This window comes from Doryrhamphus excisus, linkage group LG12 (assembly GCF_037039965.1).
Source record: "Doryrhamphus excisus strain RoL-2023G ecotype Guam linkage group LG12, RoL_Dexc_Guam_v1.1, whole genome shotgun sequence".
Taxonomy (NCBI): domain Eukaryota; kingdom Metazoa; phylum Chordata; class Actinopteri; order Syngnathiformes; family Syngnathidae; genus Doryrhamphus; species Doryrhamphus excisus.
The window spans coordinates 5,089,304-5,104,253 of record NC_136368.1 but is presented as its reverse complement, the minus strand read 5'-3'; the positions used below and the strand labels follow the sequence as shown (position 1 = coordinate 5,104,253).

The following is a 14,950-nucleotide window of genomic DNA, read 5'->3' as shown; positions in this document are numbered from 1 at the left end:
CATTCATTTTCATCTCATTTATTTTTCATGAATGGAGTCATATCATTGAGAAATGAAAAAAAAAAATCAAAAACAGCATACATCTAGTTGACCTTTTTAAATACATTTACTTGCTGCAGGTTGGGATGGGATGGGATGGGGACGGAAGGGGCAGACGGTGATGGGGAATGCTGAAAAAAACACAAAAGCAAACAAGCGCCCGGGTAAGAGTCTGAAAAGCCAAAACGATATCACTCCAACAGCTTTCGTGAACACAGAACCCCCCTTTTTCTTTGCTGAATGATTCATCTTTGTCATCATTTCTATAACGCTGCCACATGTTGCAACAAAACAATCAGATACATTGGCTGTAAAACAGGAGATCACACACACACACACACACACACACACAAATAATCTTTCGCTAAAACCCTTCGCAGCACTTCTTTAAATGAGAGCCAGTCCAATAGTGATGGGTTTATCCATTCTGTGGTAACGATACGTGTTATTGTGTTAATAGAGAACTAACATTTCATGCACAAATCACATAATACTCTATTTTTACACTGTGCAACCTACATTTTTTATACATCAATCTTCAATTTTCATAATAAATACCAGATATTTGACAGATTTCAGTAAAATAAATGGAAAATACTATTTTTGAAAAGCACATCTTTGTCCCTTATGGTAGCAAATACACTACATGGGGTTGCATTGTGTAAAAAAATAAAGTACTGTCATTTGTTATGACTACTATGTTATGTTAAAAATATACATTAGCAGTTTAAATAGCCTGTATTTGCTTTCTGTATTTTTGGGATAAAACTGCTGAAAAGCAGTTTCAGTATTAAAATGACCAAAAAGTATCAATATTGAAAAAAAATGCCAAAAACGTAATTCGTATGGTATTTTTAAAAAATCCAAAAAAAATTGGTATTGTTATTGAAAAAAAAAGAGAAAGTAATTTGTTTTTAGAAAAAATACCAAAAAAGTAATTAGTATTGGTATTGATTTTGAAGAATATTTGAATAGTGAAGAATAATGAATTAATTAATGAAAAGAATAATGTATTTGCATCATAATTGAAAAAGACAATAACAAAAAAACTATTAGTATTAAAAAAAACATGCCCAAAAAGTGATCAGTATTGGTTTCAATATCAACAAAAAATGTCAAAATAATATATTTTTTTCTACTCTGGGGAAAATACCAATATAGTAATTGAACAGTGACCAGTCATTAATATTGGCGCTGGTATCATGAAAAAATGGCAACAAAGTAATCTCGTCATTGGTATTAGTATCGGAAAAAATACCCAAAAAGTAATCGGTATGGTATCAAAATTTAAAAATCTGGTATCGCCCATCACTACAGTCCAACAAGTTGAAATCTGCAAAGATTTCAGATGGGTGCTTGTCTATGAAAACTCAGGCCTTGCGGTGCTTATTCAACCTGGCTGACACCAAGAAATACGCGGGAAAGGACTATGAACTACAAAACATGATCTGTTTAATTTCTTCTGGGATGGATGAAGAGGTAACTTACTCAAAATCCTTTTTGAATCAACACATGCTCAGATGTCATACATGGCCTAGTGTTTGCAGTGATAAAATACATATTCTATGTGTTGTTGTGTTGTTTAGTCCTTAGGAAAAGGTTTAAAGGACATGTAGATGGTAAAGAACCTATATTCCTATACTCGTTCCTATATATATATGTATATATATATATATATGTATATATATTTCTATGTGTGTGGTACATATAGAGGGCTTGCAGTGAGGATTTGTTAAGGGGTCTGGCGTCCATGCACGTTAGCAAGAACAACACGTGCAGCAGTGTGATGTGCTGGCCACATTACTTCCACATACAGAATATGGCCACATATGGAAATAAAAGCTTGTTTAAAACACACACCCAGGATCAGTAAGGCCAAGAGTTGCCCACCCCCACCGCCGCCATCAATGTATGTACACTAAATCCTAGCGAGGACCAGAGGTGAACTATTCTATGCAACATCACTTCAAAGAAGAGGCGGAGGGAATAAAGAAGAAATAGCGCACATTTTGGAATGAAAACAGACAGAAATAAACAGGAGCTCCTACTAGTGGGTCTTTAAGAGATGTGAAACCGAGTCCATGTCACCCCGCCCCCCACAGGCTCCAGAAGATTGACAGGTTCAGTGTAAGAGCATCCGTGATGCATGTTCACAAACCCTGCTTGGCCAGAGCGGCAGTCACATCCTCGGCTAAGGTTGCTAACTGTGGCGACTCCGTTACGTTGAGGCTGCCGGAGGACGACAGGTGGCTGTCCCGTTGGCGCTGGGGCGACATGGAGCGCGACCGGTCTGGCGAGCGGACGACGATCTCAGCCCCGTGGTCCACTCGTGCCTTGGCGTGGTCGCGAAAAGTCAACCTGTGGCTCTCAATCTGGTGGACGGTTTTGACACAAAATTGAAAGTTATAGTCACAATATTAAAAGAAAAGCTGCAAGTTTGTCATGTCATGAGTAAAAAATAATGTTATTTTAGTAGCAAAAAGGTGAAATATTAAAGAAGAAAGATTTAATTTTGGCCGGCACGGCGGACAAGTGGTTAGCGAGCAGACCTCACAGCTAGGAGACCAGGGTTCAATTCCACCCTCGGGCATCTTTGTGTGTAGTTTGCATGTTGCATGCGTGTGTTTTCTCCGGGTACTCCGGTTTCCTCCCACATTCCAAAAACATGCTAGGTTAATTAGCGACTCCAAATTGTCCATAGGTATGAATGTGAGTGTGAATGGTTGTTTGTCTATATGTGCCCTGTGATTGGCTGGCGACCAGTCCAGGGTGTACCCCGCCTCTCGCCCGAAGACAGCTGGGATAGGCTCCAGCACCCCCGCGACCCTCGTGAGGAAAAGCGGTAGAAAATGAATTAATGAATGAATTACAAAAATAAAGTCAAAATATTGTGAGAATAAAGTCAGAATTATGGGAAAAAAATTGAAAGTTGAAAAATTTTGAAAATAAAAAAAACAGCAGAAATTGAAAAAAAGGCTTTTATTTTACACGAATAAAGTGAAAATATTTCAAGAAAAAAGTCTGTTATAACAAGAGAAAAAGTTGCAATAATATCATAATAATGCTGTAATAATAATAATAATAATGATAAAATAATGTCATTTTATGTTATGTAAAGTATACAGTAGAAATGCTTACCGTAACACGGCCCCCTCCTGGAGTGTGGTGAGCATTGTCCAAGGAGCCCACCTTGGCTTGGGCTTTGTCTTTAAAGTCTAACTTCACACTCTCAATGCGAACATTACCGCCTCCTGAAAAAGACAAAATTCTAAATTGTGTCAATCAAACAGTGATACATTTTCCGCACATCATTTTTCTTGCCACCAGGCACGCATACTAATACTGAAATTTCAGTTTACCTTGACATAATGTATGTTAAATATCAATACAGTGTTCCTTTGCCATTTTGCCTTCCAAATTTGTGTCTTCACTCCTTGACTGTTTTTCACCAATATATAAAGATGTGATGATGCAACTCCACAATAGAAGAGAGCATGTTTGGTGCGGTTTGAAGCCCAAAAAAAATGTCCACAAGTTGGCAGAAGGACATTTTATAACAGCTCTCACAGCAACTCCATTTGGACTTTACCATGTCTATTATGGCCCAAGAACAATCTAACCTTGAAAAATCAGTCAAAAATGGCTGGGATTGAATGAGTAAAGCATTTATAATACACTAATATACAAATATAGTATTATATAAATATATTAAGCATCCAGAGGATGCATTCAAATATGTTCTGATGAGCAAGGAACTCTTCCAATCTTATTAACATCATCTTTTTTTGTCTTATTTTCTCTTATTATGTCTACTATATTGGGTAATAGGAGTTTAAAGTGACTATAGGGTTGTTAATTCAGGCCTAGAAGGCTCTAATAATGTAAAAAATATATACAAAAACAGAATTCCTCTTCTCTAACTATGCAAATATTTCATTTATAAATAAGGAATCGGCTGCACAGTGAGCGAGTGGCTAGCGTGCAGACCTCACAGCAAGGAGACCCGGGTTCAATTCCACTTTCGGCCATCTCTGTGTGGAGTTTGCATGTTCTCCCCGTGCATGCGTGGGTTTTCTCCGGGTACTCCGGTTTCCTCCCACATTCCAAAAACATACTAGGTTACCTGGACGATGATGAATGTTGTCTAGAGAGCCACACTTGGAAGTCACATGACTCAGATCTATCTTCTTGTTTTGGATCTGCACCTGGAAATGGGCACGCCAAAACAGGAGGTAAGTTCATGTTTTCACCAAGAAGTTTGAAGAAGGTCTCTGTCTTTCACCGGGGCAAATTTACGCACATTTGAGCAAACGTCAATATGGAACCTCCAAATTCAAATTCCTTTCGGGTCATTCTATGTAGCATCTCCAAAAGTCACAAAAATGTATGATGACAAACCATTATTTAAAAAAGACACCATCAAAATTGTTACTGCACGTTAGACCTGCTGTGGCTTTTTTGCAACACTTTTAGCTAAAGAAATGCATCAGTGTGGGATAAAGGTAATAATATTAGAATTCTACAGTTATCCCTCGCTACGTCGGGGTTCCAACATCGTTCCCTCACTCAAAAATGACTGAATCAAACAAATATCGAAAGACGAGTCATAAGTCATAGATGAGACATTGCCTCATACTTCATACTGTATGTAGTCAACAATGGCATGACATTGACATTGAGGTTATCCTCACATTCTGTGTGGAAGTGGTACGTTTTGGCTTCTTACATTGTCTTTCTTACCCACTCTGTTTGAAACCACTTTCTTAAGAGGGTCAAAAATGACCCGGTCAGGTTGTTTTCTTGAAATATCTTCGTAATGAATTTTTTTTTTATCATTTCATATTCCAGGTATTCCTAAAAAACATGTTTTTGATATCATGCCGTTCACATTTTTAACATATCTTTTATAGATTTTAAGAATTTTTTTTTATCATTTCATATTCCAGGTATTCCTAAAAAAACATGTTTTTGATATCATGCCGTTCACATTTTTAACAGAATTTTTTTGTTTTTATGTTACTACCCCGACCTCCCATAAGTGGGTCAAAAATGACGGATAATAGAAGCTAAGTAATAATCGTAAAAACATTTATTCAGAAACTTCTAAACAGGATTTATTGAATCATATTTTGTGGAAATTCAATTACCGTGGTCGAATCTGAAACCAATTAACTGTAATAAACGAGGGACGAGTGTATATACGTTTGACTTCATCTGGCTGGTTTTGGTCAGTTCTTATCCAACCAACAGTAATGGCAAACACCAGAGCTGCCAACCCCCCCCCAACTTAAAACATGACCTGTGCAGCTCCTGAAGTGTTTATGATGAACTGTTTGCATTGTTTGACATACTTTAGTTATGTTAATTAATTTTTTTGAGTTCTGAAAGAAAATGGCCAGCATCCACAGACCCGTAAAAGTGAAAGCTACTATGAGTGGGTATTTAGTGTGAGATTATGTGGTCTCTGTAGAGAAAAAGAGTCTTCCAGTCTAGCGATAACACAGATTTTCATATACTTGTGTCATTTAAAAAGAAGGTGGATAATAAGCATGGCAGCTGTTACCAAGGTAACCTCCTGTTGCAACTGAGGAGAACCTTGGATAATTATGAATAATGACAATTCATGCAAGCTGCTGCAGCTTTGAATGCACACACACATCACCGCCACCGGGGGGAGCAGAGAAACACAAGCAAGAACACCACAGCACAGCACAGCACAGCACAGCACAGCACAGCACAACTGACATAAACACTGAAAGGGTGGGAGGCACGCTTTGCTGCACAACACTCACATTTCCACCTCCTGCTGAGTAGCCCCTCCTGTCCAAGGACCCACACCTAGACTGAACATGGCTATAGTCCAGCTTAACACTTGGGATGAGAACCTGCAGGGGCGGAGGTGAGGAATGGGCTAAATTGGGACAGTTTGGAAGCTGCACTCCTAAAAAAACAAGTTTGGCCCGGCTTAGGGAATACCAAACTTAACAATAAATGTCTCACAGTAGGGTGGAATCAGAAGAAATCATGGCATCACGTGATGGGGGTCCTCTAAAACCTTAGGCATTGTCTAGTCCAGGGGTGTCCAAATTCTTTCCAGAGGGGGCCGGGGGCCACTAAAACAACACATGTAGAAAAAAAATGCATATTGGTCGTTGTTTCCTATTTTTGCTGTTTTTTTTTACATTTTCTTACTATTTTTACTTTCTTCATAAATAATCTTTAAAAATGTTTTCATAATACTTTGACTTTATTCCCATAACATAACTTTTCCGTAACTTACCAAAGACGACCACTCCATTTTGTGTTTGTTTCTCACAAAATTATGACTTTTTTCTTCAATATTTCACATTTATGCGACAAAAATGACATAATTTCCCCCATAATTATTCTCGGAAATTGACATTTTTTTTCTCTTATTATTTTGACATTATTCTCATAAAATTGCAGCAGTTTTGTTTTCATTTTAAATTTACTTTTGCAAATTATGACTCTATTCCCGTAATATTTTGACTTTATTCTCATAAAATTCAAACTGTTTCTGCAACCTAATTTTTCAGAAATTATGTTTAGTTTGTTTCTCATAATATTAGGAGTTTATTCTCAAAAAATTAAGATTTTTTTCTTCTCTTAATTTATGTGCTATTGTTGTTTTTTCAAATTCAACTTTCTTCTTGTCAATGATTTTTTACAGAAATGTGACTTTATTCCCATAACATTATAACTTTTGCCGCCACCTAATTTTCCAAAAATGACAACTTCATTTGCTGTTTTGTTTGTTTCTGATAATATCATGGCTTTAATATTTTGACTTCATGCTACTAAAATCATCATTTTCCCCTCCATAACATTATGACTTTTTATTTTCAATTACTTTTCTCTTAATATTTTGAGTTGATTCTTTTCTTACTTGTTAAATGATGCTGCGGGCCAATAAAAAAACAGCCGCCCGGCACAAATGGCCCCCGAGCCACACTTTGGACACCCCTGATCTAGCTGTATCAGTGACATGCAGTCAGTGGAGGCAGGTGAGGCAAAACACGAATAATGATAACATCAAATAAATATTCATGTGTCCATTGAACTGTGTTATAAATGCTTTCCCTGCATGATTCCAATCATTTGGAAGATTTCCTTAAGTACAAATCACTGAATTTGCACTCATCAGAAACCTAAGATGAGTCTACGCGGGGGGGCCTCACCAGCCGTGAACGTCCCCGCGAGTCACTGAGTTGGACGATATATTTAATGGGATGCAAGCACACGCACACACCAGCACACAAAGCTGCAATCGCCTTAAACGATTCATTTCATGTGCAAGGATGATAAAATGTGAGTGCGCTGCAGCGATCAATGGCTCTTGTTGCTGCAAAAGAGAAAGAAGCAGGAGTGAAACGCAGACACAGCAGAGTTGGTGCCGTACTTAAACAACAAATATATTACAGCCAGTGCGGGAAAAGCAATGAATGGAGAAAGTACACAAAACAGCGAGGAGACGAGAGGAGAGGAAAGCATAACTTAATCAAAACTATAAAGCAAAAGAACATCCTCATTGGCTGATCTTAATATTATTACAATATATTATAAGTTCAAGGCATTGAACTTGCTGATAAAAAAAACCCAAAAAATTCAAATTGCATCATAACTAATAAACGTTTTTCACGCTTGCAATGTTTCCTTTTTGTTCACTTCCTGTGTGGAAAAAAAAAAGAATAATAAAATATCAATAATCAAAGAGGAGTCAAATATTAAGTGCTACATAACTTATCATGTGTTATATGGTAAAGGAATGAAAAAAAATGTGGAAAAATAACCATTAAAAATTTGATAAAAAATTTATAAAAGTGATAAAATAGGAATAAATTCTTAATTAATAAAACGGGATAAATAAGACAATTAAACTAGACAAGTAAATCAATAAGGATGAATACTGGAGTATTAATTTTTTAGTTGAATATAAAAGGTGCTTTTGGGTGTCTGGAACAGATTAATCAAATAAACATTATTTTGTATGGGAAAAATAAATTAAGTTTTCATACAGTTGGGTTTTCAACTGACTTTTTTTAAACAAAAAAACGAGGTACCATTGTCATTAAATAACCTAGCATGCTCTGAAACAACACAAAACTTTGCAAATTGTCACTCTATTATGGGTTTTCAAAAATATCATGTGAGTATATATTGTTTCTTATTTATGCCTAATATGTCTTATGTTCTTTTATTATGTCTAACATATAAAGGTGACTATAGGGTTGTTATTTAATGTCTACATCTCTTCATTTCTATGATCTAACTACAAATATTTTCCATTTGTAAATGAGGACCCGTACTTCCTGGTCCTAACTGTAACGAATATAGTGTGTTTCTAACCATCGGGTTATTTATGACGTCCTCATGTGAAGCTAAATTGGCTAAATTTAGAAATGGTAAGATCAGTTGTTCTGCAACAATATCCATTGGAAGCACAGTAGACAAATCCCATTATATCAGCCGTAGCAGCATTTCAGCGAAGGTTAAACACCGGGGTGCCGAACCAGCAAGCTAGAAACTGTGACTACAATACACACGTAGGACTCATCTACTCCAAGGACAGACCTAATGGGAGGAAGAAGATGTAAACATGGAGGGCTTACATACATTGCCTCCATGGGGAGGTTGCTTCAGATTATCCTTGGAGCTGCATTTGGACTGAATGTACCTGAAGTCCACATTCTTGTTTAAAATAAGATTCTACAAAGAAGCAAAAAAGGATGACACGGGAGTGAAAATGTTCATTAATAGGCGACTACAATAGACAATAACAACTATGTGTTGTGTTGTGCTCTATGGATAAAATAGTCCCCTATGTGGTGGTCCTCGGGTTACGATGCGTTGTTAATACTATTTTACGTCATACCTAAATTAAGGCTCAAATCACTCATACTGTACACAGACTACAGTCTGGGCAAACATTTTGACTCACGGGCCACATTGAGTTAAAAAAATTGGTGGAGGGGCCTATATATAGGTGCCATCAATCAGAACGACATACCGTACTTGCTCACAGTGCAACAAAACGAAAACACAACACATCCATAACACATAACTTAAAACGGTTGTTTCCAAATGCCCGCAAAGCATGCTGGGTAGTCCAGCTCCAACAACAACACCATGAGCTATGAACAATAAAACACTGGCTATCAAGAGTATGTTTTCTTCTCCAATAATCCAATCAACATATTTGGCAGTATCGCAAAATGCAACAAACAAACACGGCAAAATGGTGAAAGAAAGAGTACCATAAGCTACCCAGCATGCCTTGCGGCAGGTGTTTTTTTTTTTGTATGCCCACGTGGTGCAGTAAGTCATTGACATTGTGCTCCATATATGCTGATGGATGGATTTTTTGTACAGATTGCATCTGACTGCAGTGTGCTACAATCGCTATGGAGGTCACGTTGCCAGATACACTTTCAATGTTAAAACTTTAAAAAAGGAATTTGGAAATATCCGTATATTATTATTATTAAATATTAAAAGGCCTGGCAGCCTTGATGTGGCCCGCGGGCCGCAGTTTCCCCACTCCTGCTCTAGAGCTATCAAATAATTAAAAAAAAGTTAATCACATTATCACAATTTTGTAATAAATTAATCATGATTAATCACCATTTGCAACAATGTGTGAAATATGACAATTTTTACAGTATTTAATGAACAAAGATAAATTACTTCGGCAGACCTAATAAAAAATTAAATAAAACGGCAATTTTAAAACAAAAAAACACTGCTTAGTTATGAATGTCACTTTCATAACAGCAGATCCCTGAATATGCTTAAGGCTACTGTACTGACCTGTACTGTCTTCATCAGTCTTATCACCAAAATAACATTTATTTTACTTTTTTTTCTGTGGTTGGAAATGGCTATTAGCAATCCCGCTCCCTGTATGCACACTCTATAATGCTACACAGACAACCGCTTTTGTTCCATGAGTTATTTTTTCCATTTTATCTAACACCGATGCAGTATTGGTACTTCTGAGGCAATTCCGGTGTTTTTTGTATTTTACACTACATGGATTAAAGCTGCAGTTAGCTGCAGTTAAAATATTGTCCTACCTCCCAAGCCAAATACCTGTGTGGGTTGTTTATGTTTTGCTGCAGGCTGACTTTTAACCGTCCTGCAACTGGCGACCAGGTTATATGCCCCAGCAGAACCCGCGACCCTAGTGAGGATAAGGGTTACAAAATGATACACCATGGTACACCAGTCTCTGACTGGACTACACCAGACATACGCATATTTGCATGTGTACCAGCATTGCTGGATGATGGCTTGCTGGAGCTGAGGGCCTTAGAGACGAGATATGGCTGCCAACTTCCTTCTATGTTATATAAGAGCTGCCTCCTGCTGGCACTTCACTCCTTTTGATTTATTGTGTATTATTTTTAACTCAACATTTTGTGACTGCCAAGCAAACTACAACCGCTAATTAAAAGCCCTCGTGTTGTTGCCTCCATTCCGGTTACATTAATTGCCGCTGAAGAAGCAGTGACCTGATTTTATGGATAGAATCTGTTTTTAACGGTGAGCACTTCATGAACAAAAACATGCACCGCGCTTATTAATTCACTTTTTGCACTTACTCTGGTGGACATGAGCCAAGGAAAAGGAAAGCCATCACTACGGAAGTGAAAATGAACATCATAAAAAGCTAACAAAATTAACAATTATGGGTGTCTTGATCCCATACACTGGTCTATAAACAAAAAAATGTGCCATTTGTCCTGGTTTAGGTCACTAATAAAGAAAAAAGTAAGTCAGAAGTGCTGATTGGCTGTATTATCCATGATACAGTGTTGGATCAAAATAGGAAATGTATGCAAAATAAGGCAAAAACAGTAGTGTATCACAACGTACAATGTGACAATTTTCTCTCATGCCCCCACAATGGGAAATAAATATTTTCACGTCCCCCTTGTTTGAAACACTAAAGAAACTGATAATATCTATTCATTTATCTGTAATGTACAAGCTTATGCAACATGCAAATGGAGAGCATACAAACGTATGCAAGTGCCAATTTGCATGTTTTCTTGAATTTAGTGTTTCTGGGATTATTTGACTTAAGCCACAACTTATTGTACGCGCTCCTAAGGCCAGTCTATGTGCATGGCGGGCGAGCGTGTGTGTGACATGCTGATTCTGGCTGCAAAGGTGTTTTGTTCAACAAACTCTACGGCCGATTGTATTTTTTTTAAGGTAGCAAGACAAACTTAAGCACTTCGAACATCTTTGTGTGTCGTTTATACCGCCAGTTTGTGTCTTCTGTATGCAAAATGACAATTTCTTGATTGGTCGTACTTGCTGACTCTCACTTGCACTCCGCATATGTAAATAGTGCACATATTTTGTATGTCCTCCATGCGTGTTGAGATCTTACTCCTGGTCACCACAACTTCCTTCTCCATGAGCAAAAAAAAAAAAAAAAACAAGCAATTTGCAACAACAAAAATCGCAAGGCCAAAATATTGTACGTCCAGTGGTGACCTAAGCTGTACATCACAGTCTAGAAACTGAACAGAACCCGAGGACCACCTACGTAATAAACATATTGTCCCATCATAACTGAGCTTTATTTCACTGAATTTGTATGCACCTCTTGTGTTAGATCTCATTAAAACAGCCTCATTAAAATGCAAATGATTTAACTTCAGAGTTTTTCAAGTTATCTCCATATTCATGGCCGTTTTTCATGTGGTTTGAGTAGCATAGTATTAAAATGCAATGAACGGTGCGGAGGTGTACCAGCAGGCCTTGGGTCCAGGTCATACTGTGAGCCGCTGACAGACACAGAGTAAAGGAGATGATTCGTAGCACTGAGTTCCAGATCCAAAAGGAGGGCTTGTGTTTGGCCTCAGCTGCCATGATTTGCTCCTTGTGCTTCTATGGTGACAATGACAGGTGGCAGGTGAGGTGAGGGCCTTGGAGGGCAGGGCAGGGGGAGTCTCTACAGCAGGGGTCTCAAACACGCGACCCGCGGGCCTAATGTGGCCTCTATGTTAGTGTGGCCCGCGCAAGTTTGATATGGATGCTGTATGGTATCATGTACCCAGAAAAAAACATTACGTTTGATTAATGTTCATGTTAAAGGTTAAATAACTGTTAATAGTTATCCTCCCTATCCGTGTGGAAGTGGTAAGTTTTGGGCTTTTTAAGTTTAAAGGAAATAACTTGGAGGCTACCGTTTAGGTCGCTAGCTCTCTAGTTTGCGAGTTAGCATGTGTCTCAAGACCCTGCAGTTGCGCAATATGTTGTAAATAAAAAGAGTATAAATGTGACTATAGTCGTGTTTTGTCATGTCTACAGGGCTCTAATAATGTTTTGTTCATTTTAATCTGAAAAAAATAATTTGTCTACCCACCAACTATATGTGGTTTTATTTTTATTATATTTATTTATTACTGATTGATTGATTTTCTTTATTCTTGATTTGTTTATTTATTTTTCATCTTATTTGGTGTAGAAAAATAAAAGAGTAAGATATTTGAGAACAGTGGAATGTTTTATCAGAGCTTTTCTTGTAGAAAATTGGAACCAAAGCAAAGTTTTTTCATTTTTTCTGTTTTTCATAAATGCGTTTTATTTTTTTTTTTTGGAAAACCTGATGCGACCCAGCCTCAACCAGACCCTAGCTCCAGTGGCCCCCCAAGTAAATTGAGTTTGAGACCCCTGCTCTACAGGAACTACAGAGGGTTTCTATACAACACTTTTCAATTCAGTTTTGATGCAAATAATTAACTGTAGCTTTCAATTGGTTTGATCTGGTCAAGGTGTATCCTATTCTGTCAAAATGAACGCTACTTCAGCATAAAAGTAGACAAATAACCTTACAATCACATGTCACCCTTTGCACCTGTTTAGATTTGGAAGCGCCACACTCGGGTCTCTTTGAAGCGCACTGCCATCTACAGGCATGCAAACATATGACACTTTGGAAGAAAAATAAAAGGGCAATAACAACCATGAATAATCCATGACCAACCATCTATTGTATATAAATGTGCATATCTGGCACTAAAATGCTACACATGACCCTCAAGGATCTCAAGCATGATCGGACCTTATTTTGAGTCTGCACAAAGCAGTCCAAACCTTACAGAAAGTTTTCAAAACAAGCCAAAACTCCCAATCGGGTCATCGGACGAGATTTATAAGAGCTGCAGACTGGTATGTTGTGTAATACAGTGCTGACTTTGTCCTTCAAACACACACACACACACACACCGCTACGTTATTTTTATCAAACACGCTGCTAATGCAAACAGGATGTGAAATGCTGACGTTTTATCCTCATTCAGCCAGAGGACAATGAGCAAGGAAACAAGTCACTATCTTATGCTGAAGACCGACATGTATTCAAAAGGGGATAAGAAGCTTTATTACCTCAGCCCTGATTATAAATACAGTATGATGATAATACCATTCATTACTTATTAATAGTATATTTAATTGCAATTATATAAGTATTAAATAATTCTCAATTATATACTTAAAATTATTAATATTTTGAGTTCACATATTGTAAGTGAGGTCGAGAACACTGGTAATACTGGGTTATTGGCAACATTCTTCCAGGCATTTTTCTTGGTTTAGGTTTAGATTGGCTATAGTTGTATACTGTATCAATATACAGTATTGGGTTAGACATTAGACATTTACCTATGCATAAACTATAGTTTATCAGAATCTGAAGTAAAAGTATCTGAAATCCTGTCTGCACATTCCAATACAGTCACTATAATGTCTTATTTGCATAAATCTCTATCTTGGAAGTGGACAAAAATGCATGCATGTATTGAAATGTCATAAACAGTAAGAGGAATTGACTTTTGAAACTACAAGGCAGATAATTATAAGCAGCTGGTGGCAAACCTCCTGATGTCCTAACATAGCCCTTGGCTGCAATATGTCACTGAATATACACTTTTTTCATTCCCATCTAGATATTTTTACATTGAACTATGGAGAATTAAGGAATGAGCACAAGGGAACGATTCCACCAGGAAATTGCAGCTATGGAGAAAAGATATCAAGGAAAGTGGAATCCATCTATGCTTGCTTGCTATGTTTGTTTAATTCTTGAGAGATAAAAAAGTGCAACTTATATATTTTCTAAAGGTGACCTATTATGCTATGCTATTTTCCAGCCCTTTGTATTGAGTTGTAGACTCCTATAGAGCAGCTACACACGATAACCAGCACAGAAAGCTTTCTAGATCTTCCAAAATCTGCACCTATTCTAGCTGTATTTTTTCAGATTGCATGCTCCCAGCATAAACGGTCTGTTTTAATTTTTAATTTTTGTTCATAATAAACGATGATTTATCTATTTAATATGTCTGCTTTTAACATACAGCCATATGTGTTGGATCCCGAATCTGATCCAGAAGTAGAGACTGGACAGTCCGAAGTTTCTCAAGAAAAGAGTTTACTTCAAGACGTCTGTCAATGTACGTAAGTAGATTTAGCTAAAGCTTTTCTACAGCATCGGTATGCGGTCGTTTCACGTTTTTGTGGGACTATCAGTTTTTAAAAACTCGGGTAGCCCACTGATTGTGGTTGGAAATAGCTATTAGCAATCCCGCTCCCCGTATGCGCACTCTATAATGCTACACAGAAAACCGCTTTTGTTCCATAAGTTATTTTTTCCATTTTATCTAACACCGATGCAGAATTGGTACTTCGGAAGCAATTCCGGTGTTTAAACGGTGCCCGATGCTGTACTGAAAACATAGACGTGGTAGCCAAAAAATATATATTTTTATCTTTATGACATTTTGTGCTGCAAAAATATGCTGGGAGTCAGCATCGCTGCAGCCTCATAGCATGCTTTGTTTAGTTTCTTATCCTATTAATCCTATTTAATTAACTG

At 37.4% G+C, this 14,950-nt stretch overlaps 1 protein-coding gene across 6 annotated transcripts in view; it reads right to left on the bottom strand.

The window, feature by feature from the left end:
- Positions 1-2: 2 nt before the first annotated feature.
- The window catches only part of map2 (microtubule-associated protein 2), a 71,592-nt gene continuing 56,644 nt past the window's right edge, over positions 3-14,950 (bottom strand). For 4 of the 6 annotated variants that reach the window (XM_078795238.1, XM_058081166.2, XM_078795241.1 and 1 more), the window contains 6 exons: positions 11,824-11,961; positions 8,674-8,766; positions 5,832-5,924; positions 4,163-4,244; positions 3,178-3,290; positions 3-2,411 (listed from right to left, as the gene is read on the bottom strand). In XM_078795238.1, coding sequence (XP_078651364.1) covers positions 2,190-2,411; positions 3,178-3,290; positions 4,163-4,244; positions 5,832-5,924; positions 8,674-8,766; positions 11,824-11,961 — 741 coding nt within the window. In that variant the 3' untranslated portion in view covers positions 3-2,189. The remainder of the gene's footprint in view (positions 2,412-3,177; positions 3,291-4,162; positions 4,245-5,831; positions 5,925-8,673; positions 8,767-11,823; positions 11,962-14,950) is intronic. The other 2 variants (XM_078795239.1, XM_078795240.1) reach the window with 2 other exon arrangements.